Raw genomic sequence first — 18,658 nt, forward strand, 5'->3', positions numbered from 1 at the left:
TATATATTAGATTTAAAATACTGCCTTATTCCCATTCATAGTTCATAAAATAATTTTAGGTCAAACTCTTCACTTGTACCTCCAAAGTCAGTTGTTTTTGTTGTTACTAAAGTTGCATTTTTTGAGTCATCTACAAGCTTTTCAAAACTCATCATCATCATGTCTTTTACAGCTCTTTAGCAATTCAGCAAGATGATGTCACTGGAACTTTTATACCTAATCACAAGTACCCATTTGTATAACATTATATATAATTGCTATTTTTCATCTGCCCATAAGTGTATATACTTGGTCTTCACAAGGATACTTACTATATTATTTTTAACATTTACTTTTTATTTATATGAAAATTATACATGCATACAACTTAAAGAGTTGAAAGTTCTATAAAGTAGTCCTTTATTTCCTGCTTACCCAGATGTAACTTTTGGCTGCTTCTATATTGCTAAATAGCATACAACTATTACTACTTATTTTTCGGGGTTGGTTATTTGCTTTCTATTATGAAGGATGAGGAGTTAGTTCTTTTCCACTTCTATACCACCACCATATTCATTCTTGTTCCCGCTCCATTCTTCTAATACAATTATGACATAATTTTTTGTAAGATCGATATTTGGTATTTACTTTAGTGTGACTATGTAAATAGTAGTCACAGACAGGTCATGTAGCCTGCTATGATTTCTTGCCTTTTTTGCAGGATATATTTTCCCCATAGTTGTCTTGATGTCTTTGTTTGCTTAGTTTTCTTGTGTTTATCCTGAATTCAAGTCCTCAGGTTTCTCAGATTATGTAAATCTCCTCTCAATATGTTAAATCACATCAGCAATTCTATCAGAGGTTTACAACCTGTCTGGACTGTTTGCTTTCTAGGGCTACTACACAGATCTTGGGAACTTCTTTCCCACAGACCCTGGGAAACCAGAGGTTTTCTTGAGTTCTATTAAATTATTAAACAAGGAGGCCATTAGATTGAGGTGGCTCTAATGCCATGATAACCTATAGAAGCAAACCCAAATCTAAGCTTGTAAATTGCCTCAGGTTATTAAATCAAAATATTAAGGACAACCAAGCAATCACAGCCAACTAGTCTTCAAGCTATAGCCAATCAAATAATTTCCTTTCTTTGTTTCAGCAGTTTCTCTGTGTAAGTCTTTCCCCTGGCTCCTGTGGGTGGAGGGCTCCTACCCACGTCCGGTTTGGCTCTGCTTGAATTCAATCTATTTTTGTTCAACTAAAGTCTTAAAATTTTTAAATATGACTTAGTTTATCTTTTAACACTGCTTTCCTGCATCCTTGGAGCCCTTGCACCCTGAATCCAACTCTCCCTTTTTCTGGCTTTACTTTCTCTTGGTGGCACACATTTTTCTGAAAAAGAATGCATGGGAGGAGAATCTCTGAGAACTTATATAGCTGAAGATGTCTTTTTCTACCTTCACATTTGATTGACAGCTTTGCTACACGGAGAATTCTACACTGGAAATCATTTAGAATTTTGAAAGCATTCTTCCATTAATTTCTAACTTCCAGAGTTGCTGTTGAGAAGCCTGATGCCATTCTGATTATTGGATGATTGTTTGTATTCTGATACATTGTATGAAAACTCCCTCCAACTTCCTGCCACTAGAAGACTGTACAATTGCCTTTTTGTGCTAGTGCTATTAGATTTCATGATGATGTGCCTTGATGTGGGTCTATTTTCATCCATGGCTCATGGAGCCATCAATTTGAAAACATATCCATCAATACTAGTAAATTTTATGAAATTATTTGATGCCTTCCTCTTTCTTTCTGTAATGGCTACTATATGTTTACTGTGTCATTTGGACTCGTCCTCTATAATTCCCATCTATTCTAGAGTCCTCATTTATTTGTCGTTTTGTTCTAATTTCTGGAATTTTCCCTCAAATTTATTTTCCAATATTTTTATCGAATACTTTTCATTTCTGCCACATTCCTAAGTTTCAAGAGCTCTTTGTTCCCCTCTGTATGTTATTTTGTAATAGTATTAATTTCCTCCCTCCCATGGATATATCTTATGCTGTTAATAATGTTAATGATAGTTTTTTTCTTTCTAAAGTTTTCTTTTTCCTTCATGTGCTGTTTCTTTGTTTTTCTTCTTTGTTTCTGCATATTAGATTCTTTCCTCAATTGTATTGTTTTATTTTTTCCTTATGTCTTTGTTCACTTTAAAGAGTGTGGCCTTAAAAAGCTTTTTGAAAGCTTGGTGCAACTGAGTGGGACTGTGGTCTTCAGTGTATTTCAGGCCAGGTTGTTTCTTTGGGTCACATGGCTCTGATTCTTTCTCCTGCGTGGAGGATGCTAAGCCTGGCTCCCTGGCTTCTTTGAGCTTTCTGGGGGAAGAAGACTAGCAGTGTCAACATTCAGTATGTAAACTTTCACTTAATCTGTTTTTAGAGCGTACTGCTAACTCAGCTATGCTCTCTCAATCCAGAGACCTTCCATTGCATGCTTGGATAAAAAAAAGTACGATTCTGCCAAGAAAAGAAGGGGTTCCTGGCTGTGCTGAGTTAGGGAAAGCATCTAAGGAACTAATTTATTCTTAACAGACTTTCATTCAGTCCTCCTGTCTTAACTCTACCATCACTCTCACTTCCAAGAGTTCCTGATTCCACCAATTCCTGGGCCCGTTGGGAGTTTAGGATGTAAATCAGGTTCATTGACAGCTTTCGCTTTTGCTTCTTTAAATTCACCTTTCTCCATCTTCTTTGCCACTTCCAAAGTTGTTTGCTGCTATCTGTTTTCCCTTTCCTCTTCTCCTTATGGGTATTTGCCTTTTGAAAAATCTTATACTGTCATTTTAAAATGGGGTGTAGGGTGCAAGTGGAGCAGGGTGGACCAGACCAAACAGAGGAGCGCTGTCTAGCCAGAGGGGACCTTGCCTCGAGGGGGCCTTGCAGCTCTGCTCTTTCACAGCCGTGCTATTTCATAACTTAGCTATAACACGACTGAACTGTTTCACAGCCATGCCGTATCACAACTGAACTGTCCGCACTGAATAAAGTTTCCCTCTTCACTACACCCCAAATTGGAGATTAGTGTTGGTGTCGAACTGGTGCCGATGTTCTTAGACAGTTGTTGGAAGAGGCAGAAAATGACAGTCTCTATCATTTGTTTAAAAAACTTCACATTAGAAAACAAGTGAAATCTTCTGAATTTCGAAGCGAATAAAATGTGAATCAATAAAGTATTTCAGGAACATTATATAATATCTAGCCATTCGTGGAACTTACCCTGGTAGTCAAAGTACTCTGCTCAAAGGGTTTGATAAGCATCCAAACATCATTAGAGTAACACACACACACATACACACACACACACGATCATTCAGTTTTACTTTAATTGCAACCATATATGTAATACTTGACAGGTAAAACAACTTATTTGATTTGAAATGGAGCAGTGAGTAGAGTTTTATTGCAAAGTTGGCAAAAAACTTGAACCATTCTCTTCTAAATATGCTTAAAACTTTAGAGGAAAATGACAGATTTATTTTGCTTGTCATGAAGACTGCTTAATAATTTTATATAAAAAAAGCAAGGCTTTGTTCATGAAAACAATTCAGTCACAGAAAGCCAACAAATTAACTGCGCTCACAAAAAACTGTCTTTTGCTTTTCTGATATAGGATCTGGGAAGGTTCATCAATCAGACAGAGACAGAGGTACATGGCAAAGTGACAGCAAAGCCAATGTTAAGTCAGACAGAATGGATTTGAATCCCTGTTTAGCCTTTATAGCTCTGGGTCTCTGGGCAGGTTATCCAGCTGAGCCTTACTTTCTTCTCTGTAAAGTGGGCATATAGGTCACAAGGTCACTTTGAGGATTAAATGAGAAAACACACAAATTGCTTAGAGTCATACTTGGTACAAAGCAGATACAAATTACCCTAATAAAACCTCAAAAGCAAACATCAATAACAAAAGGAATTTACTGACGACTGTACATGACAGAGACAACCAGGATTCTCTGACTTGATGGGTAGGTGGGCTGGGCCAATGGATATGCACTCTGGTTTCTCACTGGCCAAAGTGTCAGAGCTTCAGGATGCTACTTCCAGTACCAAACTGCATCTTTCTGTGAGGTCGTTCTACTTAACTTGTTACAATAAATTACTCCATATTATAGCAATACCATCAATAAAAATAATGTCTGATGCTAATGCGCTCTGAATGCCTCATCAGGAACTTAGGAAAATTAGTCTAAAACTGCTCACCACATCCAAAATCAGACGGACTCATTTCTCAGTCAATTAGGTATGAAGAGTGAGCCTTAAGCCAAATGCGAAAGGCTCTGATAGTATCTTCCAGAGATGGAGGCCCGTTTCTTATCACTCAGAGTTTTCACAAGGTGAAGAAGACAGAAAAAAGAGTTTGTATAAAGATAGTGAGAAACATCAATAAACCTTGCAGTGCCTTGGTTTCACTAATAAACAGTACCTGTGTGTGTTTGAGAAGAGGGTCCCTTGATTTCCTACTTACGTAGTATATTGCCACTGGCACTAAATTTTGTGGGGTAGAACTTTAAAATATTTCAAAGGGCTCTCTGTGTAAAATAAATAATAGTGTGTTTCAGGCACTTTCCATATACTAACTCATTTAATCTTCCCAACTATGCTACGAGGGAGGCAATAAGTACACCATTTTATAGGCAAGGAAATTGGGAACAGAGAGGTCAAGAGAGTCGGGGAGTAGGGCAGTCTGGGCTCTGAGTCCTTGCTCAATCATTTTCCAAGTTAATGATTCTTCAGTTCATGCAATAGCCTTTTCACAAACATCTATATTCATCATCCCTTCAGAGGCTCATTTCCTGCAGTGCGTAGTGGTTAGTAGAAGATCGTCCATGATAGACTCTTTATTCATTCACTCAACAAAGACAGGGATTAAATAAGCATTTTGTTTGTGCTAGGACCTGTGCAAGGCCTTAGGAGTTTACTATTTCACAACAATAAAAATGGGTTCTGGAATTTTTTTTTTTTTTCTTTTAGCAAATTCTGCTTTCTCAACTGGCAAAATATGAGTATTTTCCACGAGAAGACACAAACTCAGTATGGTGCTGATTAGCTGTGTAAATGGAGCTGTAGCTCTAGAAGGGCTGACAAGCATGTATGACAAGCTTATGTATCATCTCTCCAACCGGGAATAGTGTAACACTTCTAGCTTCCACGAATAGCTTTAGCTAATGGCTAGCTAAAATTCAAGCCATTCTTGTGGGAGTCTGGGGGTACTTTCCATTATTGGTATTAAAATCAGTTTTAGAAGTAATACTTAGTGCATATGCAACACCATCATAAAGTATAATTTTAAACAGATTCTTCATGTGAATAAAATATTTCGTAGTTGCGTGTACATGACTACATCTCAAACAAACAACATATAAGTATTGACTTTAAAACAGAAATATATCATAAGATTAGTTTTTAAATGGATACTCTTTTATAGTTTAATTATATTTTTATGTATACCAATTTTTAAGGATGAAATTGTATAAAAATCTGTTGTATAAAAAAACACAAAAAGACCTTTTTTCTAATTAAAATTTGAGAGTAAAATAACTGTGTGGCAAAATGTGTGCCAACAGAAGTTTCTGAGGAGTAGGTGTCTTCAGTATAAGTGCTAGCAGTTAGCTAGCACTTATACTGTAGTAATGTATTTTCAAAACTTAGCATAGGGGTCTAGACATGGTAGGCATGCAGCATTTATCTAATGAAGGCAAAAGGAAGAAAGAATAGAATGGAAGGTAGGGCCTCTGTATGCCAATTGAAGGTATAAATGATTTTAGTAGCACCTAGAATAGGTCTGGAATCTACAAAATCTTATCTCGTCTTTCTACTTACTGTACAGAGGCACACCAGACACATTGGGCCTCCTTTCCTCCCTGTGGGCCACTTTGGGGATAGGCAGGGTTGTGATTACAGTTTCTCCATCATACATATGGCTTCTTGTTCTTAATATTTATTCTGTATTATAGTTTCACTATTTTTAATGTTGCACTAATATGTGTGATTTATTGGTCATGAATAAAATTTCATATTCAGTGTTAAATTTATATGGTCAACATCGATATTGGACAGCCCCCTTTTCAGACTGCCCAGATGAGAATTCTTTATTTTTGCCTTAACTGTGGACATAAATGCTATCTAAAGAAGTGTAAGGAGGCACTTTCTGCAGCCTCATCACCTTTTCTTGAAAGGGCCACCCCTGGTCACAGACATTGCCTCTATGTCTCCTTTGGTCTTTACGCGTTCATCATTTGCTTTATATTCGTGAGGGCATTAATGGATAAACTTAGTTTATGGATATTAAAAGCACAAAACCCTCGATTTCCATTCTATAAAACTCTGTTGGGGCTGAAATTTTCAAAGTTGTTTTACCAGAACAGTTCGAAATCTAGAGCCCGACGAAAGGAGGAATTAAACACATTTGTATGTTCTGCTTTTCCTTTTGGTTTGGTTACACAGACACCTTTGTACCATGGAGGAATTCAGGAAGTTATTAAAATAAAGACATTGTTTTAGTCTTGCAAAACAATGTTATTTTTTAAATATAACCCTATATTTTATATATATCTTTATTTCCATCTTACAGATGAAGAAACAAGATCAGAGCGTGTTTAGGTAACTTGCCCCATTCACACAACTAGTAAATGCTGGAGGTGAGATTGTTTCCACATTTTTATGTCATTCCATAGAAACTTGGCAATGATACTTAAAACATCTGCTATACCTATAAATCATTTGACAATACAATTTTCTAATGTAGTTTTTAAATTCTACATTTTATAAGAAATCGCTTCTACTTACAACTTATGGTTATTCCAAGTTCCACATTATGCTTCTTGGGGAGCTTTACATGAAATGTTCCACTACTTGGGATGACAGACTCTGGAATTTCAAAACAAAAAAGAGTATGTTTATAGAAAATAAGGAAGAATGGAGTACCGATTAATGACAATGCATCAGGAAAACATGTATCATAAGCATCCGTAGTTAAAGCTGTAGAAACCGAAGTAAAGTAAATGCCTGTAAAATCCTGATAAACTAAGCTCTTGGTGAAGAATACATGTCTTATCCACAGCTACTGTGCGTAATTCACAGCAACAGTCGAGTTCAGTATTTCTTAACTATCATTTAGGCAACACACGCGTCAGATTTACCTGGGATGGCAGTTAAAAATTTAGATTCCTGAATCATCCCAGATCTATGGGATCAAAATCTCTGAAGATAGAGCCTAGAAATCTGCATTTTAAACATGTTCTCCAGGCGATTCTTAGGCATAGTAAAATTTAAGAACCATAGGCCTCATTATATCCTTCCCCCGCCCCAACCATATTTTCTCAGAATTTACTATTCGGCAATTTTTTTTCAACTGTTGTTTGAAGGTACTAGGAGAAATAGATTTTAGGAAAGATTTCAGTTTGGTTGTTGATTTGGGGAAAAGAGGAGGGAGGTGCCTTAATCTGTAATGTAAACAGCGAAAAGTACACTTAAAAAGGTAGATGCAAGACTGATAATCAAAACATTTCAGGACCAGGATGGTACTGCCCACAACCACACAGATGGGATGCTCACTATGGTTGGGAACACAGGGGACCCGGTGGCCCCAAGTGCACCAAGGATGACCTTTTAGTTTCTGGATCATGGGGAGCTCCAGAAGGTTCCAGAGAGCAGCAGGAGGAGAGGGGACACTGGGACAGAGTGAAGGCGGGCTCAGATATTGGCCAACCAGTATAGAAGTAGGAACTAAGCTGATTTTTACCAGGGCCTGATTATTATTTTAGAAAGGAAGGAACTGCTACATATTCTTAAGTATACTCTACTTAAAATTCCTTTAACAGTCTGGGACTCCTCGAATTAGAGATAAGGTAAAATAGAAATAGCCTCTGAAGAGATAATATCTATTCACCCTAAACTGCTAATGACTATAATCCTTTCTTGAAGGTTTTGGGAGGGGTTGGGAAGGCACTGCAAGAAGCAAGGGAAACATAAGCATAAAGGGAGGGCCACGGGATGGTTTTTACCGCTAGGTTTTGCTCAAAGCCAGCTCCCCAACCTGCACATAGAGAATTAACTACAATGGCTGTGATGTGGTAGAACTATTAGGCCCTCAGGCCCCAGATTACAGATTGTTAATCACACATTTAACATTTTGAGTCTCTGCAAAGCAGGGTGAAAGTTAGAATGGTCTCATGGAAACAGAGTTACAGTACTCCTTTCCTTGCTCTGCCTTCACTTGCTCTTCCTAACCTTTTGTACTTTCATATGAGAAATTTAAGCAGTAAATCTTTCACAAGACCTGAATCTGATCTTCCAATTATGTAGATTCTCCATTGACAGTTAAACTAGAAAACACAATAAAAACTTGATTTTACTGGGCCCTTCACCTGTAATGCCACTTGTAAATAAAGGATCCCTAAGACTTCTAGAACTCTACCTGTAAAAAAGAATTCCAGTTTTTACTCCAGGGGAGAGTGAGGGAATCTGTTGCCTTCTCTAACTTCCTCCCACTCCCCTTAACTTTCCAACCCTGTCAGGTGTGGCTAAGTGAGGGTCACAGACTGTGTGAGCTGATACCTTTGGGTTCGCTGTTGTCCTCAACTAACACTTTGATGTGCCAGGAAGGACCCACGTTTGTTCGTTCGTTCATTCATTTATTCATTCATTCATTTGTTCATTCATTTATTAAGAATTTGTACCCTCCTCATTTCCCAATAGGACTTGAGCTAGATAAAATTATTTATTTCTCCCAGCAAATTTTTAAAAGTCTGGCAAATTTTGATATATTGAGGCAGAAAAAAGAAATGAGGCAAGTAAAAAACACATAGTTGTGCTTCATTTCCTTACTTCAGGTGCCATGAGTATCATGAATATTTACTTTCAAAATATTTCTCAAATCCATGCCTTTCCTCTATATTTTTCCTGAGTCCTCTTCATTCCCTATTCCAATAATAGAAGGCTAATTGCCACCTTCATCCCACTCCTAAAATGACAGTTTAATCTGGAATGACTAGGGGCGGAGAGCATTTGGAAATGGCCACAGTTTTGCTACTCGCCAGTGTGCAGAGAGAAGGGAGACAGAAACAAGTGTATGTGGGGAGAGCATGTGAAGTCCTGTAGAGAGGCTGTACTTGGCTTGACAGTCCTTGATGCCTGGTCCTAGCACATCCTGGGGCTGCTTACATGTCCTGTCCTCGAGGGCTGTGAAAATGCCTGTGTGCTTCCAGTAAATGCCTCTTCTCCGTCTAAACTTCTTGGGTGCATGTCTGCTGCTTGCGACTGAAAGATCTCTGATGAACACATTGATCCAGTAAAGGAAATGGGATGGAGCTAAGCAGAAAGCCCCCACATTAACGTTCATGGGTGTTAGCAGGAATAAATATTCGATTACTCAAATAAAGCATGCAAGTAAAAGCATAAGAAGCTTTAGAGGAACAGACGGCTTCCCTACTTATGGAACCCATTTCATGTATGTTTTAATGTTGCCCATTTTAAGAAAAAGTTTGCTGCGAAAGGGGAAGAGAGCATATACACTATGCTACATATGCATACCTGTATCCATGTAAGTATATGACGTCTTGTCCATGATGCTATGCTTACACAAATGAGGTCTTTGAATCATAAGGGCCAGGAAACACTGATCTAGAATAGTTACTATGGCAACATTTCGCTTTTATAAATTTTTAATGCAGGGAACCTTGACCAAGATTAACATGGTTAATGACACTGGCAGAGATATGATCATTTTCTAGAAAACAGTAATGGATCACTTTTGACTATATAAGATTTGAAATATTTATAATGATGAACAAATATCAACAAATAAATCTCTTTGATCAAGCTGTGGCTTCATTTTAATCTTTAAATGCCAACATGATTTATTTTATGTTTGGTAATTTTCTTCCCTCTACAATTATTTGGTAGTTAAAGCAAAGGCACATTTAATTTGGAGTTTCTTAAAGAAATACTAGTAAAGAGAAAAAGATCTAATATTTGGAGAAACAATAGGTTTAGAATAAGTAAACAGAATGTTTATTTTTTTAGACTCCCCAGTGATTATTTTGTGCTTCTCTGGTTTTGCTTTATCTTTGTTAATACTATAATTAAAAACACATTTGGGTGAACAAAGAATCCCTTCTTTCCAACTGATCTGCTTTTCCTGCCCAAAGCCTTCGTTGTTGGCACAGTAAGATAACCACCACATCACAATTCATCAACCTGGACACCCTTGTGAGATTTGAAAAAAATTAATGGATTCTAAGGGGGATGAATGTAAATGTTTAATTCCCATCCACTCAGAGAAAACACTGGGGGCTCTAGTAACGACGACAAACATCATTTAATAGGACTTTCACTGGGACGTCTTTCTAGAATAAAGCTGTATTTCCTTTAACAAAATAACTTAAGACTTTAAAGTAGAAACTTCAAGTGTTCATGATATTTTAGATTGGTATTTAAAAGACAGTATTGAAAAAAACCAAAATGTAAATTGCGCTAATGTTGTGATTATAGTTTTATAAAATTATATGTATGGTAAGGATGGTAAAGCAATACAAAAAATTCTATAATTAATGTTACTATAATGTTGTCTGTACAGTAGCACCCATTTAAAGAGATAGATTTAAAGCAAAAGTGTACTCACAGTCAAGCTCTTTAACCACTCTTAGGTCACTTAAAATGTTTATAAAATAGAGACAGGTTATCTCTAATACCCAATAGTTCAAGAATTAATATATGGGTATAATATATTTCTGAGGAAGAATTTTGGAAATAAATGGCTCACATCCAGACATTTAGGAGTGAATCCAGAAGGATAGGGCAATCTTGAACTAGCTCATGTCCAGAGATTTCCTATTAATGTTCCAAGTTCTCAAATGACATCTTGGGGAGTTGAAAAGAATAATGAGGTTTAGAACAGCTAACGGGGTGATCAGTGAGAAAACCAGCTAGATTCATGTAAAGAGATTTTCAAGCTGGATGGTACACCAGGCAGAATCTGGAAGCTCTAAGTTCAGAGCAGCATCGACCTGTTTTTTTGTTTTTTGGTTTTTGTCAAGAACCCTCAGTTGCCAAGGACTAAGAGCAGAGACAGCAGATGATTAAATTGAACCAGAGATTGAGACTGAGATTTCTAACAGTTTCTAATACATTCCAGTAGACTGGGAATGACTGACAAGAGTGTTTCACTGAGGATTCCGATGCTGCATCTGGGCTCAGCAGGAGGATGCTAGCATCAACTAGTGATGTCTGTCATGAGCAAGGGAGGGAGGAATGATAGGATAGAAGCATATTTTTTTCTGGCCCTCTTCTACACCATTTCTATCTATTAGAAATGAGTTATTTCTGGAATAATAGAGGGTAGGGGGAGATGGCCTTAGGTCCCTCTTTCTCGTCCCCTATTCAAGCAAGCTTGGAACAACGTGGGTTTAATAGACATCGTTTCTATTTTTTAGGAGCTTCTACCTAAGATATTAAAGTATTTAATCAACAAATACATAAAACATATGTAGACATTAAGTATGGATTAAACAATAAATAAATATTGAGGATACATATAGAATAAAAATGCATTTTGTAGCACAAGTAAATACTTAGATACTGTTTATGGAGAAGGTCTAACTGTGTTGGCTACTCCACTACTGAAACATAGGAAATAAATGCTGCTCAACATCCTACCACACACAGGATAGCTACCTCCCCTCAACAAACAGTGTCAGTAGGGCAGAGATTCAGAAATCCAGCTGTTTCATGCTGGAAACTCTAACATCTCTTTGAAGAGGCAGTGTAATATGATATGGAAAAGACAGGTGTAGTCCCATTTGTTTTTATTTTTTCTTTTGTTTCCCTTGCCAAAGGAGATATATCAGAAAAAATATCACTAAGAGCTTCGTCAGAGAGTTTACTGCCTATGTTTTCTTCCAGGAGTTTTATGATTTAAGCCTTTAATCCATTTTGAGTTTATTCTTATATATGGTATTAGAAGGTGGTCTAGTAAGTGCCCATCAACGGAGACAGAGAACAAACTGGTGGTTGCCAGGTAGGAGGAGAGCTGGGGGGTTAGGTGAAAAAGGTTAATTAAGAAGTACAAATTGGTAGTTACAAAACAGTCACAGGGATGTAAAGTATGGCATAGGGAATACAGTCAACAATATTGTAATACCTATGTATAGTGCCAGGAGGGTACTAGACTAATTGGGGGGGGGAGTCAATTTGTAGGTTATATAAATGTCTAATCACTATGCTGTACACCTGAAACTAACATAAAATAATGTTGGATGTTAACTGTAATTGAAAAATAAAAAATAAAAAGATAAAAAATTAAAAAAATAAAAATATGATATAAATAAAAAGAAAAAAAAAGACAGATGTAAATCAACAGACCTAGGATCTACCATTCACTTTGCTGTATGACCTTGAGTTTCCCCACCTGAACCTCTGTTTCTCCATTTATAAATAAATAAAGGTACTGGACTATAAGAGTCTTTTCACCACTAATGTTCTATAACTGTAGTAAGTACATTCTGAAGCCGCTGGACAGCCTTCTCTGAGAACCTTGCCCTCACTGCCATCTGACTGATCCTTAAAGGGTCCTTCTACTGGATTCCTGCTTGGTTGCAGTTAACAAATAGGGGGAAGATACCAAATCTAAGTTGGGCCAATTCGATTCTTTCTCTTGGGAATTAGGAATCAGAACTGTTGCTACTACTTGGACACTTTAGCAAAGACAGAACAATCATGTGCAATTAAAAGTCAGAGAAAACTTGTACAGAGACAAATGGAGCAGATGTACAGAAACGACAGCACTGAGAGATAAGAAATTCCAGAGAAACAGTGGGTATGAAATCAATTCTTTATGCAAATTGAAGTTCCTGATACGAGTCCTTCAGAAGAGCCAACTGAACATCATTTATTCATTCACCAAGTACTGGCTGAGAGCATCCTGTATTCCAGTACTATTTTGGGGTACATTTGTGAACAAAAGGCACAAAGTCCCTGACATCATAGATTTTTCTACTGGAGACAAGATAATAAACAAAAAAATATACCACAAAACATCAGCGCTTGAGAAGAGCTAAGATTCATAAATTTGGGCAAGGAGACAGAGAGTGAAAGACGGTCAAGGAAGACTTCTCTGAGCAAGTGACATTTGAGCAAAGAACTGAATGAAGTGAGCAAAGAACTGAGAGACTTCTCTGAGCAAGTGACATTTGAGCAAAGGACTGAATGAAGTGAGCAAACCACCTGAACACGTTGGCAAGAGCTGCCCAGTAGCAAACCACCTGAACACGTTGGCAAGAGCTGCCCAGATTTTCCTTAGTCCACCACCCGGCTTGAAAATCCCTTTACATGAGAGGCTAGTTGTTGGTTTTCTCACTAATTTCCCCATTAGCTTTTCTCAACCTTCATCATTCTTTTCAAATCCCCAGGATGCTGACCTTTTCACCTTTGCTTGACAGTTCTTAGATGAATTTCCTAAACACAGCTAAAAATGTATTTACATTCTCTCATCCTTCTCTTCAAATTCATAGGAAGAAGTCTTCTACATTCAGTCTTAGTCTAGTTATCTACCTATGTTCTAGATAACTTCATCCTCATCCCTTTGGGGACCCGATTCCACCCATTATCTCTTTTCTCTCTCATTCATTTCAGGCCCCAAACATGCTCAAATCTCTCCAATCTTAACAAAACAAAACACACCCCAGAACTCTGAATCACCTTCTGTCTGTTGTCCCATCTTCTTTCATCTACAGCTAAATTTCCTGACCTTGCCAAGTGTCCCCTGGGACAAACCTGACCTTGGTTGAGAACCACTGATTAAAAGATAAGGCAATATAAAATAGAGCACTGAGCATATAACTAAATGCTGTAGAAGTTCTAAAAAGAGGAGCCTCGAGTGGCCTCTGGTCTCTTCTATCCTTTCACTGCATTTCCCCTGCCAAACTCTATTCCAAAACTGAATTCCTTGGCAGACAGCAAGCATAGCTGTCTGCACTTCTCCCCTTTCCTTCACTCAGAGCTCACTGCGGTCTGACTTCCGTCCCCCAGTTCTCTGAAACTACTCTGTAACCTTTCTTCCGAATTGCCAGATCCAGTGGACATGTCCTGCCTTATATGACTTGAATTCTTCACAGCACCTTTACGTTATTAACTATGACTTTTGCCTTGAAACTCTTGCTTTCGCTTCCAAAATACCACCTTTTTTTGGTTCTCCTCCCGCTTCTAACTGTGCATCTTTATTATCTCCTTTGTTAGCATCCTTTCCCTTTAAATTCTAGTCTTTAGGCAGAGTCGTGTCCTTGCTCCTCTTCTCCCTAGCTGTCCTTGTTCCCCTTCTTTCTTCCACTCTCTCCCTAGGGGTCCCCTTTATTACAATGACTTTAACAGTCACTGACGTGCTGGTAAGTCCTCGGTCCTGCTCTTTAGCCCAGACCTGGTCCTGGACTCCAGGAGGTCCTGTCTGCTGTCTCATGGGAACTTCCTTTTGCATTTCAGCGGCAACACATTAGGTAAGTCTATTCTTATCTTTCAGCAGTTCTTGCTTCTGTTTAATTGGCTATGAGATCCTTGAGGATATTGATCCTTTCTATTTTCTCTTTCAATGGTCTGGACATAGCACAGTGCCTGGCTAGCATTTAGTAACAGGTGCTTGTTAATTGTCTCTTGAATTCAGGAACGAATGTGCTTGTCCTTTTTCCTTAGTATTGGCACTGGATTTACCTGCTTGTATCTACAACAGAACTTTTTGTTATCCCCAAATTTCCACTCTTCAAGTCTTCCTCTCAGTTAAAAACATCACTGTTTAATCCTAACCCTTACACCTGAGGAGTTGTCCATAATCTTCCCTTCTCTCATCTTCCATATCCAATCCACAAGCAGATTCTGTTAGCCCTGTTCTAAGCCATGCTCTAAATTTCACTATTTGCCACCATCTCTAGCACTGCCACCTTGGCTAAGCCACCGTTATTCCTTACTTGTCCAACTGCCACAATCTCCTGACTGGTTTTTCTGCTTCTGCTATTAAGAAAGATCTCTCCAAAATACTCATCAAGTTATCTCACTCCCCTCCACAAAATGCTCCATGACTTCATTACACTTGAAATATAATCTAAATTCTCTACCAAGGCACTCACTCCATTACTGGGCCCCTTCTAACGTCTCCCACCCGACCTTCAAATCCAGATCTGATTCTCACCCTCCTACTCCCTTATATGCTGCATCAAGAGCCCTTTTTGCTGTTTCTCAAATCCATCAAGGTTATTATTCTAGTTCATGTTTTTTACACTGGCTGCTCTCTCTGCTTGGAATACTCCTCTCCTGGATTCTCACTTGGCTGGCTCCTCCTCGACCTTCAAACCTCTGCTCAAATGCCACTTCCTTAGAGAGTCATCCTATGAAAATGGCTCCCCGCGGTCATTCTCTAACCCCCATTCTGCTTCCTTTTCCTCAGAGCACGTATTATTACCTCAATTCATATTTGTTGATTTAAAAGTTAACTTTCTGTCCTGCTAAATGTAAGCTTCATTAAGACAGGGATTTTTTTTTTCTTTTCAGTCGACTGTTGCAACTCCATTGTACAGAAGAATAATTGGCCCACAGTAAATACTCAGCAAAGGCATACCTATACTGATTGGTAAAGATGATTGACTCTGTGAGGTAGTATTTCACTGTCTAAGACAATTTTCTTAAATAAGAACTAGCGCCATCCCCTAAAATTTGCATAGCTAATGAGGACTACCTTCAGGACCAAACTTAAGTCAAGCTCCTCTGGGCCCTCGTCTTGACTTGTCCTTGGCCTAGACTTTGGCCTGCTGAGCCATTTTGGCAAGTCTCCTGCTAAATCAGTTTACAGAGAATCCCTCCACCCTTGAATATACAATTAAATTATAATCCCCTGTTACTGTCAAATCAAGTTCCTCTTAGTAATTTTCCATCCAATGATTCCCTCACTCTCACTTTGCCTGTTGGCTATGAATTCCTGGCTCTCTTTGCTTTTTGCATTTTTTGGAGTTGAGTTCAATCTCTCTTTCTTATTGCAAGTCTTGATCTCTCTTGCAATAGTCTTGAATAAAGTTGTTCTTGTCATTTTTAACAAGTGCGCGGTTCAATTTCTCTTTAATACTAGAGAGCAAATAGTTATTTACTGGGCTTGTATAAATCCATCTAACGAGTTTTCATTGTTCCTCTCTAAACCTTCTTATGTTCTTTGTAGTGGAAAGGGTCAAAGAGAGGCTTTGCTTGTCTGTGTGACTGAAGAATACGTTTTCTCTAGCATACAGGGGAAAGTCAGGAAGCCTAAAGCCTGAATGATTTTTTTTTTATCACTTTTATAGTGGCTATTACTTATTTATTTTGTCACATTTATTTTCAACTGTTCTTGTGGTGACATTTTAAGGAATAATACAACAAAAATGCTCAATTCAAAATGACACCCCAAATCTCCAAAACGAAAACATGTTCAGTATATAAAAAGTTTTCCTTCTGCCACATAATACATATAATTCACATGCAGTCCACTCCTGACTCTGCAGCTGACTTGAGAGTATACAATCATACCTGCTACATCGAACTCAATTTCCAGTGTGACCTTGCTCGTGATTGAAGAGTCTCGAAGGAGCTGATTGGCTTCCTCAAAGGTGCTGTCTTCAGTTGGAATTCCATTAATGGCCATCACTCTGTCTCCAATCTGTAGTACTCCACATCTAAATTTAGAATGACACATTAGAGGATGTAGAGTAAATAATTATAAGTTTAAGTTACCAAATCTGCTTTGTTTGATTCTTGCAAAATGTCATAATCATTTGGTCTTATTTATTCAATGCTGTGGGAATTATATTAGGTCAATTGCAATGTCTTGCACTCTTGCATCTCATGGCTACAAATGTGAGCAAGGGAATCTCGAAGTATCCCAGACAAGTAATTAATAATGCAACACTGTGGTATTGATATAATATGAACTGAACCAATATATAGTCATGATGAATGTACATTCCCCCATGGCAAAGAAATTATTAAAGTTTGAATTTAGAATTTTTTTTATACATTTTATTTTCCTTTTTAATTAGTGTAGCCTCTAGTCCCCGATGGACAAAAATTTGTTGGATAAAGGCATCCAGGCTCATTATTCTTCTCAAAACTGATAAAAAAAACATAACATTTTATTGTCAGAACAGAGAATTCATTACATCTTACATTTCCTGCATTGAGCACTGTTCCATAATTTATTAGCTGTCCAAAGATAGCCAGCACAAGAAATGCAGAGCAGATAAAGATGTTGTGAAAGACAGTGTCTCACCTCTCTGCCGGGCTGTCAGCTTCAATATAGGAAATCAGAGGTGGAGAAGAGAGAGTCTCTGTAGCAAATACACTGCCCTGCAGTTGGATCCCAAATCCTGTGACAGGATCTGCTGTCAGCACAACCTCTGTGGTTTCTGTGTGAACAACCTGCCCAGCCAAGCCTACTGTGCTGGAAGCTAAAGACACTAGAGGGACAAATACAAAAAAGAATGACTAGGTTGAAGCAAGCACCAGGAATACCAGCATTCCTGAAATAGATCATGTTTCTGAGAAAAAGCTCATTGGCAATGGTGGGAGGTTATATTTTGGCCTTCTAGCAAAATGTTTAGCCAGAGTGGAACAAGATAAGTGATTCTCCCTGTACTTGTCACATTTCAGTCACAATATCAGTGTAGCCTCCTTCCTCTACACACCCCCCATATTAGGGACAGTTGAAGGAGCTGTAGGAAGAACATGGCCTCAGGGTCAGGGTACTTGAGTTCTGGTCCTGGTTCTACCACTGAGTAACCAACTGGCTGGGTGACCTTGGTATAAGTCATTGATCTCTTTCCTACCCAGGAAAAAGGGGTTGGGCTAATGGTTGTTTTTTTGTTGTTTTTTTTTTTGTTTTGTTTTCCACGTTAGCCATCTGTGCCTAAACTTTAAGCTTTTTACAAATAACCTGACCCCTAGCTTTGAAGAAATATCTAAGTCCAGTTCCTGGAGTGGTGAAGACGTGCTGGTCATCAACTTTAATCTAGCACTGCATTGGTGTGATGGCACCATTTAAATGCTACCTTCCTCCTCCTCCCAAATTGGGTCTCTTCACTCCTTGTTCTTTCCCACTGCAGCTTCCTTGCTGTCTCTTATTTCATCTCTTCTGAGATTCTTCTAAGCTCCCAGGCACACATCTCTGTCTTGTTCCTACCCCCAACCCAGGTCATGAAAGGGCTGCTCCACACCTGGATGGATGTCTCTCTCCACTGGGACCTGTGCCTCTTTTGCTTTCTTTGAGCAAGAGCTCTGTCTGCAGGGTCCTATCTGGACTCTCACTTCCTCCAAAAGGAAGTGAGAGTCCTCTTACTTTTTAACTGAAACTTGATGATACCATATATCTCAAACCCCTATCCAATCAGAAGCTATTTTCTTTCCATCTCCTTGCATGGAGCAAGGAGAGAGAAGAGTTTCTAATGCTCCTTTCTCCCCATATGCAGTTCATTATTTTTCTCTCTCTCTCTTACTCTTTTTTTTCTTTTCTCCTTTCTTACTCTTTCTTTCTTACTCACTCTTTTTTCTTTATCTTTCTTTCTCTTTTCTTTCTTTCTTTCTTTCTTTCTTTCTTTCTTTCTTTCTTTCTTTCTTTCTTTCTC

At 38.2% G+C, this 18,658-nt stretch overlaps 1 protein-coding gene across 1 annotated transcript in view; it reads right to left on the reverse strand.

Moving 5' to 3' along the window:
- Positions 1-18,658, reverse strand: part of GRIP1 (glutamate receptor interacting protein 1) — a 145,674-nt gene that overhangs the window by 55,685 nt on the left and 71,331 nt on the right. Inside the window, 3 exon segments of the mRNA XM_025041074.1 lie at positions 6,822-6,902; positions 16,569-16,714; positions 17,308-17,494. Of these exon segments, the coding sequence (XP_024896842.1) occupies positions 6,822-6,902; positions 16,569-16,714; positions 17,308-17,494 (414 nt within the window).

Source organism: Pteropus alecto, unplaced genomic scaffold, assembly GCF_000325575.1.
Source record: "Pteropus alecto unplaced genomic scaffold, ASM32557v1 scaffold76, whole genome shotgun sequence".
In the NCBI taxonomy this organism is placed as follows: Eukaryota; Metazoa; Chordata; class Mammalia; order Chiroptera; family Pteropodidae; genus Pteropus; species Pteropus alecto.